Genomic DNA, 14449 nt, shown 5'->3' with positions numbered 1-14449 from the left:
ACAATGTGGGTGGGAATGTTATATAAGTTTAAAAAATGAGCCAGCTGCCACTCTGGTGGAATTGAGACAAAATTGAAGTCTCCTGACTTCTCGCCAGAAGAAGAGGAGAAGGGGACGACAGAGCTTGAGATGGCTGGATGGCATCACTGACTCGCTGGACATGAGTCTGAGTGAACTCCAGGAGTTGGTGATGGACAGGGAGGCCTGGCGTGCTGCGATTCACGGGGTCGCAAAGAGTCGGACACGACTGAGCGACTGATCTGGTCTGATCTGACTTCTCGCCAAGATCTCTCTACTTAAGCCTCAACAGCACCACCTCATTTGTCAAAGTTGTAATTCTGCATTTATCTGTGCGACTATTTCCTACCCCAATAGAATGTGAACTCCACGAACGCAAGGACTTTTTCCTGACCATTGCATCCCCAGTGCCTAGCAGGTGTTTTGCAAATATGCAATATTTGTTTAATGGATAAATGAATTTACGGTGTTCCCCAATCGTCTTTAGTCTATTAAAAGTAATTTATCTTATCTCTAGTAACTAATGTGAAAAAGAAGCAATATACCACATAGTTCATTAAATCGAAGCTTAACTTACTTCCAATATAACGCAAAAAAGAGTGGAAAAATGGCTGGGAACCAAGGCCTGAGTTCTAGTGCCCGCCCTGCGTTGAACTCGTAAGCCCTCGAGTAAATTAATTTTCTCAGCAGGAGTTCTTATCTGTCAAAGAGCAAAGGGCTATAATGTCCACGATAACGTTCAGAGATAAGTTTTTCTTTAAATTAATTTGATGCAGGTCAGCGTCCCATTCCTCACACACTTCCCTTCTCGGCGACGGAGAACTTACTTAGTGAGAGAGAGCCAGGTCCCAGATAGGTCTCTTCCCGGGGACTCCGGCTGGATACCCTCCCGCAGGCCGCTGCGCACTGGCGGGGGCCGCCATCTTTCCCCTTGGCCCAACCCCAACCGCCACCCACGGGCACGGGGTAACGCGAACCTCACCTCTCCTCGCAGTCTCTGCATTTCACCTGCAACGGGACGAGTTGCTGGAACAAAATCTGGCTCATGCTGAACCGCTGCCCTGGCCGGTGTGCGAAAAAATAAAACACAACAGGCCCGGCCCGCGATATTAGGCTGAAAGACTTCCGGGTCCTGTAAAGTTTGAGTTTGCCGCTCTGCTTCCGCGGAGGAGGCGGAGAAAGCGGAGAAAGAGAAACAGAGGAAATACAAAGGAGGTTTGGACCTCGCCGGCCACCATCAACTTCTTCCGGTTTTACGAAGCTGGGATGGTAAAGTTCCGGGTATGGCATTCTCCTGCGTGGAAGGACCTGACGCAGCCATATTTGTTACGGGAACGGGACAGGAGTGAATCTGAGAACTTTTCGTCTCTTCAGCTGATCAATGCTTGCCACCCGGAGTGAGCCCTGAATTATGGCGGCCGCTGCGCTGACGCCGCATGGAACTGTCTTTCCAGAAGAGGGGCGATGCGGTTATTTTGTGGAAAAGAAGAAGCGGTTCTGCAGGATGGTGGTGGCAGCCGGAAAAAGGTTCTGTGGTGAACACGCTGGAGCCTCGGAGGTCTGGTATCGCCTTACCCTCTCGAGGGTCGGAAATAAGTTTCCTGGTCCGGCACCTCCCCTCTGACAGATTTCTGCTTCAGCCCCCTGGATTTTGCAGCTTTTCCTGTGATAAACGCAATACTGGCCTCCCTAGGGAGAGATGATGAGCCGTAGTGAAGTGCATTGTTTTATTTAAGTAAAGCGCCAGCAGTGACCCGTTTATCTTGATACCAGCTCATGGTAATGCCTAGATTTTAGTTTTACTGCAGACTACCGCTTCTTGCGCTCGGCTCACTCTCCGCCTTCCTGATGGGAAATGGTGGTTTAGAAAGAAGAGTGATCAATGAAAGAATCCAAGGTTTCACTAATTGTGTTTTCATTGTTTCGTGAACGATAATCACGTCTTGTGAATGCGGTTGAGAGAAACTTGCAAAAATTTTTTATTTAGACGTACAATCTTTTGAAAGCAACTAGTAACTACTTTGCTGAAAAGGGGAAGGAAAGATTTAAAAAACACGTAAGAATGAATTCTTTTAAAATTGAGAACAGAAAGTGTACAGTTTTGCTCGGTTGTACATATGATTGTATTGTCAAGCAGCCTATATTTTTATGTATGTGTATTTCTTTAGGGTATATATGACAGGGCATTTAAAAACAAGATCAGCATAATGCTTATAGAAAAAGATCATGTTTCATAGGTTTTAGGAAGGTTAAGCCATAGAGAAAACCATTTGATTTCCTGCCTTCTGAATATCCAGTATTATTTACATTATTTTTCTTTGTTAGATGGTTTATCCTCCTAGGCAATATCCAGTACCAATACCGCTGTAGAATCCTTTCATCTGCTACTGATCCCTCATAGCTATAGCTCTAACTCATATTTTGATTTAACTGATACTTGGCTGGAATGAAGTGTACTGAAACAAGCTTATTCTTTTTTTGACCTGTGACTTACAGGAACTCTGAAGTACACTTTCTGTTGTATTTTGAGAGGACCAGCAAACATCCCCTGACTGAAAAATGAATTTTATGATTGCAGAAGGATTTTGTTCTCCCTGTTATAAGGCCTGGTATTTCACCTTAACCAGACGTCCAGAAGATGACAGCAGATGGAAACAGTAGTAGAGTATGACTAGATCCTTACAGGGTAATCCATATTCCTGGAGAGGAATGACATCATGTTATTAATCTCTTGAAAAAAGACTGAAAAGCTCCAAGTGGAAACACTTTCAATGACTAGTTTGGTTTTCAGTTTGGGGTATCCTGGGCTTGCCTGGTTGCTGAGACAGTAAAGAGTTTGCTTGCAATGCTGGAGACCCAGGTTCAATCCATGGGTTGGAAAGTTCCCTTGGAGAAAGGCATGGCCACCCACTCCAGTATTCTTGCCTGAAAAATTCCATGGACAGAGGAGCTTGGTGGGTTACACAGTGGGACACACTGAGCAACTAACACTTTCACTGAATCTTTAATTTTTGTTATGATTGAGTATATTGTTCCCATCTCTTTTTTGAAGTGTCATATATGGCTGAGTTATAAGTACAAGTATAACTTGTACTTATTTTTACCCAGTGTTTCTAATGTGGGGATGATTTAGCATCCCCAAACAATGTTTGAAGACATTTTGGTCGTCGCAGCTGAAGACTGTTGTTTCTTGCATCTAGTGGCTAGAGGCCAGAGATGCTGCTAAACATCCTACAGTGGGCAGGACAGCCCCCACAAAAAAGAATTATCCAGCCCCAAATATCAGTACTGCCAAGGTTGAGAAGCCTTGTTTCTAACAAATAACAAATCCTAAAAGTACTTTCTTCCCGTACTCATCATTCATTATACTTTGGGACGTTAACATAGAGTCTTCTCCTTCATGGAGTTTAGACTTTAAAGTCAGCAAATAGGGAAGAATATGTGCTATATCTTCAAAAGATATTGAAAAGTCTCTTAACTTGTTCAAGAAGTTCAGTGAACATCGTTTTGTGGATATACTAGGAGGCAGAACAGAACTGAAATAGACTGAAAAAGAAATTGTTAACACTAGTAATGAACACAGCATTTGCTGTATGAACAGCACTGTGCTAACATTTCTTTTGAAACCTATTAGCTCAATTTTTACAACCCTTGAGAAGATACCTTATTCTTGTCTTTCATATGAGGCAGTAAGACTTCAGATCATAAAGTTAGGAGCCGATAGCTAGGAACTAATAGAAAAATTAGGAATCTAAGCAGTCTGACCTTTGGTTTTGACTGTTACACTATACAGACTTGCCAACACTATTAACTATTAACTCCTTTATTTTTTCTGAGTACTTGTAGTTAAATCAATGTAACTTAGATATGAATAGGATGTTATTATTCTGTACCAAAAGCTGCAAAGCCAGCAGAGTATGATCACGTACCAAGTGGTTAAAAGACCGTATAGACGTCCCTAACTGACTGTGGTTCAACTTATGATTCTTTGGCTTTATGATACTGCAAAAGCAGTGAGTGTTCAGTAGAGAGCATACTTTGAATTTTGAATTTTTCATCTTTTCTGGGGCTAGTGATACGCAGTACTGGGCAATGTCAGGAGTAAGGGCTCCAAGTCAGCCACAGTATCACAAGGGTAAACAACTAATATGCTAACTGTCATTCTGTACCCACACAACCATCTGTTTTTCACTTTCAGTACAGTAGTCAATAAAATACATAAGATATTCAACACTTTATTATGAAATAGGCTTTTAGATGATTTTGCCCAACTATAGACTTTTGATAAATGTTCTGATCACATTTGAGATAGACTAGGTTATGCTATAATGCTCGGTAGGTTAGATGTATTAAATGCATTTTTGAGAATATGTCAGCTTAGGATGGGTTTGCTGCTGCTGCTGCTAAGTCACGTCAGTCGTGTCCGACTCTGTGAGACCCCATAGATGGCAGCCCAGCAAGCTCCACCATCCCTGGGATTCTCCAGGGAAGAACACTGGAGCGGGTTTCCATTTCCTTCTCCAATGCATGACAGTGAAAAGTGAAAGTGAAGTCGCTCAGTCGTGTCCAACTCTTAGCCACCCCATGGACTGCAGCCTACCAGGTTCCTCCGTCCATGGGATTTTCCAGGCAAGAGTACTGGAGTGGGGTGCCATTGCCTTCTCCATACAATGGGTTTATCAGAATGTAATTCCATCATAAGTTGAGGAAGATCTATCTTTAGTTGTGTCTGAGACACAATTTTCCCACACATTTTAACATCTCTAAAATCAGAATATTTTTTAATATCAATGATATTATGATTACATAATATAATCGATATGTCGTAATTTAAACCGGCAGCATTTTTTTCCTTGGTGTCCCTAGAATAAGAGCGTATATCTAGTCAGTGCTGTCATAGATTGAAAATTACATATGTAGGCTTTCTCTATAACCTGTTTGAAGCTGTAGATCAATGTTATCCAAAGCAATATTTGCTCATATATACCTAAATGAGCTACACTAAAGGTTTTTTTTTTAATTGAAGTATAGATGAAGTGAAAATTTAGTCGCTCAGTCATGTCTGACTTTTTGCAACCCCATGGACTGTAGCCTACCAGGCTTCTCCGTCCATGGGATTTTCCAGGCAAGAGTACTGGAGTGGGTTGCCATTTCCTTCTCCAGAGGAACTTCCCGACACATGGATCAAACCTGGGTGTCCCACATTGTAGGCAGACGTTTTACCATCTGAGCCACCAGGGTACAGATGTACAATACAGTGATTCACAATTTTAAAGGTTATACTCCATTTACAATGGTTATAAAATACTGGCTATATTCCATGTGTTGTACAATATATCTTTGTAGTTTATTTTATACATAATGGTTTGTACCTCTTAATCCTCTGCCCCTATAATGCTCCTCTCCCCTTTCCTCTCTTCACTAGTTTGTTCTGTATATTTGTGAGTCTGTTGCTTTTTTTCCTTATTTTCGCTAGGAGTATTGTTTTTTTAGAGTCCACATATAAGTGATATCATATAGTATTTGTCTTTCCCTGTCTGACTTATTTCTCTGACCATGTCCTCCAAGTCTATCCATTTTGTTGCAAATGGCAGAATTCCAGTCTTTTTAAAGGCTGAATACTATTCCATAGGGGGTGTGTGTGTGTGTTTACCACATCATCTTAATCCATTCATCTGTTGATGAATATTTACGTTGCTTCTATATCTTGGCAATTATAAATAATGCTATTGTGAACATTGGGGTACACATCTTTTTGAATTAGTGTTTTTATGGATATGTACCCAGAGGTGGAATTGCTGGGTCATACAGTAGTTGTATTTTTTGTTTTTTGAAAACCCTCCTTACTGTTTTCCACAGTGACTGTACCAATTTACATTCCTACCAACAGTGAATGAGGATTTCCTTTTTTCCACATGACTGTCAGTATTTGTTATTTATGTTCTTTTTAATGATAGCCATTCTGACAGGTATGAGGTGATATCATTACACTAGAGATCTGTGTTTTAAACTCGATGATCTGATTTTGGGAGTGTTTTGTTAATGTGCCTTTAAGGTTTCCTTAATCTTGTTTTGGGATAGCATAAGCTTATGATTATACTGAAGCTGTATCTAGTATCTGTAAGCAATAAACTTGATATATTGTTAGAATAAATATGTTCTTTTTTCGTTGTTGTTTTTAGGAAGAAAATGCTCGGAAAAGAATTCTGTGTCCTTTAGATCCAAAACAGTAAGTATGGGTTGGAGAAGGGTTTTTCTGTGCTAGAAACAGTGATTGTCACAGTCTTATTTTAAATAATTTTCTCTTTAAATTTAGCACAGTATATGAAGATCGACTAGCAAAGCATCTGAAAAAGTGTAACTCAAGAGAGAAGCCGAAACCTGTAAGTGTTTGGTCAGTAAAATGGAATGGTAAAATAGGTGCTATGTAATATTTATATATACTTAGTAGATTACAAATATGAGCTTTTAACAAAGCTCTTGCTTCAAGAGACTGAAATACGGTAAATACATCTGAGTGTATATAGGACATTAGACTGTGAATCCACTAAGAGTCCTAATTTAGGTAACAGATGATTTTGCAACAAAAATAGTATTCAGAGAGTAATTTCACAGTTTACTTATTCAAAAATACTTACTTAGTGCCAACGCTAGTGGTAAAGAAACCACCTGCCAGTGCAGGAGACCTAAGAGACACAGGTTCATTCCCTGGGTCAGGAAGATCCCCTCGAGGAGGGCACGGCAACCCACTCCAGCATTCTTGCCTGGAGAATCCCATGGACAGAGGAGTCTAGGGGCTGTAGTCCATAGGGTAAAAAAGACTCAGACACAACTGAAGCAACTTAGCACATTAGCATACAAGTTTATTTCAATAAAATATGATCCCAGTCTTCAGTGAACTCTTAAGTTCAATGAAAGAAGTAAGTGTACATGTGATAAGAGCACATACTTGCATTAAAATTAAATCTAAGGGATCAAGAAAGACTTTCCAGAGAGAGTAACACTTGAACTGAGTCCTTTTTTTAAATATATACTTCTTTTTTTTTTTCTTTTCTGGCTCTGCTGGGTCTTCGTTGCTGTGTGGGGTTTTTTCTAATTGTGGAGAGCAGGATCTACTCTCCAGTTGCAATATGCCAGCTTCTCATTCCGGTGGCTTCTCGTTGCAGAGCACGGGCTTTAGGGTGCGCAGGCTTCGGTAGTTGTGGCACATAGGCTTAGTAGTTGCTGCTCCTAGGCTCTAGAGCACAGGTCCAGTAGTTATGGGCATAAGTGCACCTAGATAATAATCTTCCTGGATCAGGGATCAAATCTGTCTCCTGCATTAGCAGACAGATTCTCAACCACTGGACGACCAGGGAAGTCCCAACAGCACTGTCATTTGACAACAAATTATCCCCATACATTTCCAAATGCCTCCTAATTGAAAACCAGTAAGCCAAATGGCGTAAGTTTAAAAAGGAAAAAATTTTACATTAAGATGTGTAGTAGAAAAGTGATGACTATCCCTAGTTAGTCTCTTAGTAAAAAGAATGTTGCCTTTATTTTCAAGTATGCATGGAGATTATCTGGCTTCCCTGGTGGCTCAGACACGTTCTTTAGAACCTGCCTGCAATGCAGGAGTGTTAGTGTTAGTCACTCAATAGTGTCTGACTCTTTGCAACCCCATGGACTACATGTAGCCATCAGGCTCCTCTGTCCATGGAATTCTCCAGGCAAGCATACTTGAATGGGTTGCCATTTCCTTCTCCAAGGGATCTTCCCAACCCAGGGATTGAACCTGGGTCTCCTGCATTACAGGCAGATTCTTTACCATCTGAGCCACAAAAGAACCTGGGTTCAGTCCCTGGATTGGGAAGATCACCTGGAGAAGGGAATGGCTACCCACTCCAGCATTCTATCCTAGAGAATTCAATGGACAGAGCCTGGCAGGCTACATTCCATGGGGTTGCAAAGAGTCGGACACAACTGAGCAACTAACATTTTCACTTTCACAGGCATGGAGGTTCTCTTCCTTACCTAACTGTTAGGCTTTAGTTAAAGCAAGCAGATTGAATATGTGTTCTGAGAACAGTTTGAGAGAAAAAGTGAATTTATTAAAACTGGAATACCCCTGTGAATTTCCTGGTGATCCAGTGATTGGGACTCCATGATTTCACTGCTGAAGAACCAGGTTCAGTTCCTGGTTGGGGAACTAAGATCCCACAGGCTGAGTGGCACTGGGCCCCCCAAAAAATGGAATACCCATGCACAGATTTCATTGCATGCTAGGGACACAGTGAAAAGGAAAGGGAGAAAAGCAGTGGGGTGACGAGATAGAGAAAAGAAATATAGAACAGTTTTTGTCTAGTACACTATGTATAACATGAAACCCAGGTTTTGCTTTACTAATAGTTGTAGCTGTTAATAATTTTCTGTTATAGTTTTGTCAGTTATCCAACAAAACACTCTAATACTCACTTTCTAACCTGTTCCACTTAATCAGTAGTTTCTCTTATTACCCATATAAGTAAAAGTAGCAACCCACAATCCGTACATTACTTTTCTGCCATTTGTATAACTAAAGCCTGTGCATTAATGTCTAATGTCTAATGCATAACTAAATTACTTTACATAATGTCTCAGGAGTTGTTTTCACCTTCAAAAGAGAATTTGTAAAAAATTACACTATTTGATTCATTTATGTCTACATGGTCTAATATGTAGCCACTGCTGTTGCTGCTGCTAAGTCGTGTCAGTTGTGTCCGACTCTGTGCAACCCCATAGACAGCAGCCCACCAGGCTCCACCATCTCTGGGATTCTCCAGGCAAGAACACTGGAGTGGGTTGCCATTTCCTTCTCCAATGCATGAAAGTGAAAAGTGAAAGTGAAGTCACTCAGTCGTGTCCAACTCTTCACGATTCCATGGATTGTAGCCTACCAGGCTCCTCCATCCATGGGATTTTCCAGGCAAGAGTACTGGAGTGGGTTGCCATTGGCTTCTCCAATGTAGCCACTAGCCATGTGTAACTATTTAAATTTGAGTTAATTAAAATTAAGCAAAATGAAAGTCCGGTTCCTCAGTCACACTAGCCATATTTCAAGGCTGTAGCTACCATGTTAGCTAGGGCAGGTATAGAACATTTTCATTATTGAACATGTTGAATTAGATCCTTACTTAGAGTCTTTCTGTCTCTGAAAATGGACTAGAAATATCTCACTATGTTAATTTACACAACATAGTATCACAGGACATTTCTATATTCTGTTTTAATTAGTATTTTAAAATAGAAGAAATCAGACCTAAACCATTGTAATATTTTTTCATATGTGTTTGTGGCCATGCTACCTATCTGATAAACAGCCATTTGTAGTTGGGCCTTTGTTTTTGCTTTAACAGTTAGCAAAAGTAACATCCTCAGTCTATGCTAGAGATAGGTAAAAATGTTAATAGAAATTACGAATGAATTTCTTTAGACTATAAATGTCTATTCAGATAGCCACCTCACTAGAATGTAAGATCCAGCAACACAGAGGTTTTTGTCTGTTCTGTTCACTCTGGTGAATCCTCAGCAACTAAAGCAAGTTAAGGACCAGACTAGTCACTCAGTAATTATTTATGAATAATTTTTTCATGAATAAATGAATGGAAGAAAGAGAAGATGGCCGATGCAGAGTATTAGAAGGAATGAACCAGTTTTTCACCTTAATTTTTGTGAACTCTTCACATTAATAACTTTTGTTATCATTTTGTTTTTGTTAAGGACTTCTTTATTCAAGATATTAATGCAGGTTTAAAAGATGAAACCGAAATACCAGATCAATTGGTAAGTACTTGACTTTTTAATTTTATGAGGTGTTCTAGAGTATCTCCACACTGTAAATAAGCTTACAATTATTGTTCCAATTTTTGAAATAAATTAACTATTTTGACGTAAAGTGCATTTTCTTATAGAATCAATGTTATCAGTTCCCAGACCAGCTCATTTCCCATTTTTGTATATAGGTTCCAATTTCGTCTCTCTCTGAAGAGCAGCTGGAAAACTTAATTAAGAAATTGAGAAAAGCAAGTGAAGGTAAGTCTGCCTAAATTTACAAGTTAAATTTTATTAGAACAATGAGGTAGTATATGAGTTGAACTTGCGTGGTAGCTCAGACAGTCAAGAGTCTGCCTGCAATGCAAGAGACCCAGATTCGATCCCTGGGTTGGGAAGATCCCCTGGAGAAGGGAAATTTCTCTGTGGTTTAATATTACTACCATTGCTTAGAACACTACAGTTTCACACTTGGTTGTTTAGGCTTGTGTGCTTTTATTTGGCACAGGTTTGAACTGCACACTTAAAGATCAAATTATGTCCCATCCAGCATTGCATGATGCCCTTAATGACCCTAAAAATGGTGATTCTGCAGCCAAACATCTGAAACAGCAGGTATGTTTAAGCCATAGTAACCCTACTAAAAATGGCCTTTTTGTTCGTTTGTCAGAAGCTAACATTCTATTTTTTCTAAAATAGTATTAATGAACTTTTGTTTAGATTATCTTTCATGGTACAGAATCTCCATTTCAAATAAGGTTGTTCAAACATATATAGAAAGTCCTTGGCATAGATAGGGTTCTGAGTACTGCATGTTAACTATTTAAAAGCAGGAGAAAAACTTTAAAGCCAAACAAAAATTACCATTGTGAACATGGTGCCCTATACAGAAATTGTCTTGCTGTTTTTCCATTTGAGCCACATGTTTTTTGTTCTAGTTTATAAAATAATCTCGTGAAGTTTGCAGGCTTCTATTTTAGGTAACATTGAAAATTTAAAGTTACTTGGTCCAAGAAGATGCTTTGTTGAATTTGGAGCAGGAAAGGGAAAATTATCTCATTGGGTTGATATTGCCTTAAAAGATGCTGAAAAAGTTCACTTCATCCTAGTAGAAAAGGTGACCACAAGATTCAAGGTAAGTGAAATCCACACTGTGGTATATTTGTAGCCAGATTTTGTTTGCACTTAAAAAGCCTCTAAAAGAAAATGAGTTTTTTGTGTTTATTTGATTATAGTTTTTTATTCTAATTATATTGGTGACTTAAAGGTAATTTTTTAATCTAAATTTCTGAGTTCTTAAAATAATAACAAAAACAAGGAGATATGTGAAAAGAGCCAAGCTCAAGCTAGCAGTTAAAAGTCTTGAGTCCTTACTACCTCTGAAACTTACTGTTTGTTCAGTAAACATTTATTGAGCATACCACCAGAACCATGACAGATACTAAGTAGATAAAGTCAAATAATACAAGAGTCCCTATGTTCTATTATGTTCAGAGTGAAAGTGAAAGTCAGTCGTGTCCGACTCTTTGCGACCCCATGGACTATACAGTCCGTGGAATTCTCTAGGCCAGAATACTGGAGTGAGTAGCCTTTCCCTTCTCTAGGGGATCTTCTCAACCCAAGAATCAAACCCAAGTCTCCAGCATTGCAGGCAGAGTCTACCAGCTGAGCCATAAGGGAAGCCCACTTATATTTAGAAAGAAGAGACAAATAGATAAATGATTATTTTTTTAATGGTGTTAAAATATGAAGGAAAAAAAAAAGATGCTGCACAGAATACAGTGTGGGTTCAAAGGAGGGAGTGACAAGTTTTACTGCAGGGAAGGGATGATAAATGGCTACATAGAAAAAGTGATGTTTGAGGTCTGTCTTGAAAAGTGAGTATTTGCTAGGTACAGGGTTTGAGAAGCATTCTAGGAAGCAAGAACAGTGTAACCAAATGCCTGAAAAGACAGGGGAACACAGAAACATTTCTGTGTGATGGAAGTAATGATGTGAAGTAGAGTTCAACAGTGAGATGGGAGAGGTGGGACAGATTCTGGAAGGGGTCATATTTTATGCTATGGAAGGAGTTTGACTTTATCCTGTTACATGCTGGGGATACAGTGGAAACAAGATTTAATTCTTGTCTTCAAGAAGCTTACATCTAACGGGACAGTATTGGTTTAGTACGCTAAGTGATAAGTACCAGATATGTAAGAGTTCTACCAGAAGATAAAACACCAGCCTCAGGTTTCCTGAGGAGAAGGAAGCAGCAAAGAAGAAATTTAAGGAGTATATAAGGATTGGTGAAGTAAATAGAGTTTTAAAAGTTCCTCTTAGCAGTACCATTAAAGCTGTATCAGAAAAGTATGAAACTTGAACTAGGGAGATAATAATAAGATACTATCCTATGATCCCGGAGAAGGCCCTGGCACCCCACTCCAGTACTCTTGCTTGGAAAATCCCATGGACGGAGGAGCCTGGTAGGCTGCAGTCCATGGGATCGCTGGGAGTTGGATACGACTGAGCGACTTCGCTTTCACTTTTCACTTTCATGCATTGGAGAAGGAAATGGCAACCCACTCCAGTGTTCTTACCTGGAGAATCCCAGGGACGGTGGAGCCTGGTGGGCTGCCGTCTATGGGATCACACGGAGTCGGACACGACTGAAGTGACTTAGCAGCAGCAGCAGCAGCATCCTATGATCCAGGTAAGAAATGGGCCAGAGCTAAGGATGTTGCAGTGAGACAGAGAGGAGGGGAAGAGTATGAGAAATGTAATGATAGTGGGAGCCATGAGACTTGATTAAGTAAGACGGAGGAGTTAATTCTGGTGACCTTTTGTGCCTTAAATGACTTAAGTGGTGTTCTTCCCTCAGACAGGGAATGTGCCAGGATGAAGGGGAAGAATAGTTCAGAGGGAGAAATAATGAGTTCAGTTTTAGGTGAGTTTGCTGTTGAAGTAGAACTTTCTGTTTGACAATTGGGTTTGTGTGTGCTCATCAGAACGGTCCGGGCCACCATGTAGATTTATCAATCATAGGTATATGGATATAGGTGAGAATGGTTGTGATCTTTCAGGGAGAGTAAGAAGAGAAGCAAGCCACAAATAGTGTATTAGGGCCTGATAAAGATAAAGGAACTGGCAAATAATCTTAGGTAAGTCAGTTAACATCTATGAACATTAATGCCTTCATCAGTGAATTGGGAGTTTTTAGAATTAAAGGAAATAATGTGTACATTATAATTTGTGAAATGTTCGAGGCTTATAAAAATGTGAGGGCTTCCCTGGTAGCTCAGCTGGTAAAGAATTCACCTGCAATGCAGGAGACCCCGGTTCAATTCCTGGGTTGGGAAGATCCGCTGGAGAAGGGATAGCATACCCACTCCAGTATTCTTTGGCTTCCTTGGTGGCTCTGTTGGTGAAGAATAACCTGCAATGCAGGAGACCTGGGTTCGATCCCTGGGTTGGGAGGATCCCTTGGAAAAGGGAAAGGCTACCCACTATAGTATTCTGGCCTGGAGAATCCAATGGACTTGTTATTTTCTGTCACAGAATATACAATTAACAATTCTACTTTTTAAATACTAAAAAATAAAATGGAAAATTATTAGCTCTGACTTTTGAAAATAAATAGAAATCTTTTTATTTTCATAAAGCTTTTTTTTCCCTTACGTGAAACCCATTGTTATAATAATGTTCTATTTGTACAGGTAGATGGCAAACACAGAAAGAAAAATTCAGTGTTTGAAAGACTTCAAATCGATATTCAACATTTGTGTTTGAGTAAGTTGCATAACTTTCAGTTGCTCTTCCATAAATCAAAGAACTTTCAAACTCTTGAGGGTTGCTTAGAAATCCAATCAGGCAGAACAGTGCTTCAGGAAAAACAAAGATTAATCCATTTTTAATGTAGAATTTTATATCTAACATTTAGATACATATAAATGGGATGAGGGTTGACACTCTAAGAAATTGTTTTTCAGGATCAGCTAGACATGAAATGTCATACTAGAGAATGGTTTAAAAATTTTGATAATATGCCCTTATCTTGCTTATTTGTGCTGTTATTACTGAGTTTGTTCATGCCGTACATTAGCCTTCTGCCCATTGTTAACATGACTTTACCAAAACTGTTATGGAAATGAGCTAGTTCTCTGCCTAACTAATTTGTGAAAGATACTCCCACAATTTTAAATTGTACCAAAGAAAATAACCCATCTCTATGGAACTTATTTCATACACACACACACACCCATGAATCATACTTTTTAATGCCCTTTTTTTACCTTTTTTAGTTTTTCACATTATTTACAATGAAAATAATACAAACATATGCCAGCAACCTCTTCTGCTAATTTTAATTCAACCCTGTAATGCAACCCACCATTGGCCCATATAGTAAATAAAATTTGTTCATTGAGTTAGTAGATAATTTATAATTTTTTTTACTTGGCCTTTTAAAAATGTATTTAAGGTCCTATGTATAGCACAGGGAACTATATTCAATGTCCCCTGACAAACCATATTGGAAAAGAATATGAAGAAGAATATATGTATATATATGTTTATATAACTGATCACTTTGCTGTACAGTAGAAATTAACACATCATTGTAAATGGACTATACTTCAATTTTTTAAAAGAGGTATAACTT

General features: G+C 39.3%; 2 protein-coding genes across 8 annotated transcripts in view; one reads left to right on the top strand and one right to left on the bottom strand.

The window, feature by feature from the left end:
• Positions 1-1188, bottom strand: part of SASS6 (spindle assembly 6 homolog (C. elegans)) — a 39973-nt gene extending 38785 nt beyond the window's left edge. For both annotated transcript variants that reach the window (XM_010830994.1, XM_010830995.1), the window contains exon 1: positions 1001-1188. In XM_010830994.1, coding sequence (XP_010829296.1) covers positions 1001-1065 — 65 coding nt within the window. In that variant the 5' untranslated portion in view covers positions 1066-1188. The remainder of the gene's footprint in view (positions 1-1000) is intronic.
• A 104-nt stretch (positions 1189-1292) lies between these two features.
• Positions 1293-14449, top strand: part of TRMT13 (tRNA methyltransferase 13 homolog (S. cerevisiae)) — a 20350-nt gene continuing 7193 nt past the window's right edge. Inside the window, exons 1-9 of one of the 6 annotated variants that reach the window (XM_010830987.1) lie at positions 1484-1797; positions 2515-2683; positions 6201-6247; positions 6335-6401; positions 9760-9822; positions 10002-10071; positions 10319-10425; positions 10778-10945; positions 13506-13578. In XM_010830987.1, coding sequence (XP_010829289.1) covers positions 2657-2683; positions 6201-6247; positions 6335-6401; positions 9760-9822; positions 10002-10071; positions 10319-10425; positions 10778-10945; positions 13506-13578 — 622 coding nt within the window. In that variant the 5' untranslated portion in view covers positions 1484-1797; positions 2515-2656. Of the gene's footprint in view, positions 2684-6200; positions 6248-6334; positions 6402-9759; positions 9823-10001; positions 10072-10318; positions 10426-10777; positions 10946-13505; positions 13579-14449 lie in introns of all 6 variants that reach the window. The other 5 variants (XM_010830988.1, XM_010830989.1, XM_010830985.1 and 2 more) reach the window with 5 other exon arrangements.

The sequence above is a fragment of the Bison bison genome, unplaced genomic scaffold, assembly GCF_000754665.1.
Source record: "Bison bison bison isolate TAMUID 2011002044 unplaced genomic scaffold, Bison_UMD1.0 scf7180017864519, whole genome shotgun sequence".
Taxonomy (NCBI): domain Eukaryota; kingdom Metazoa; phylum Chordata; class Mammalia; order Artiodactyla; family Bovidae; genus Bison; species Bison bison.
The sequence above is the reverse complement of the archived record's forward strand: the minus strand, read 5'-3'. Positions and strand labels throughout refer to the sequence as shown.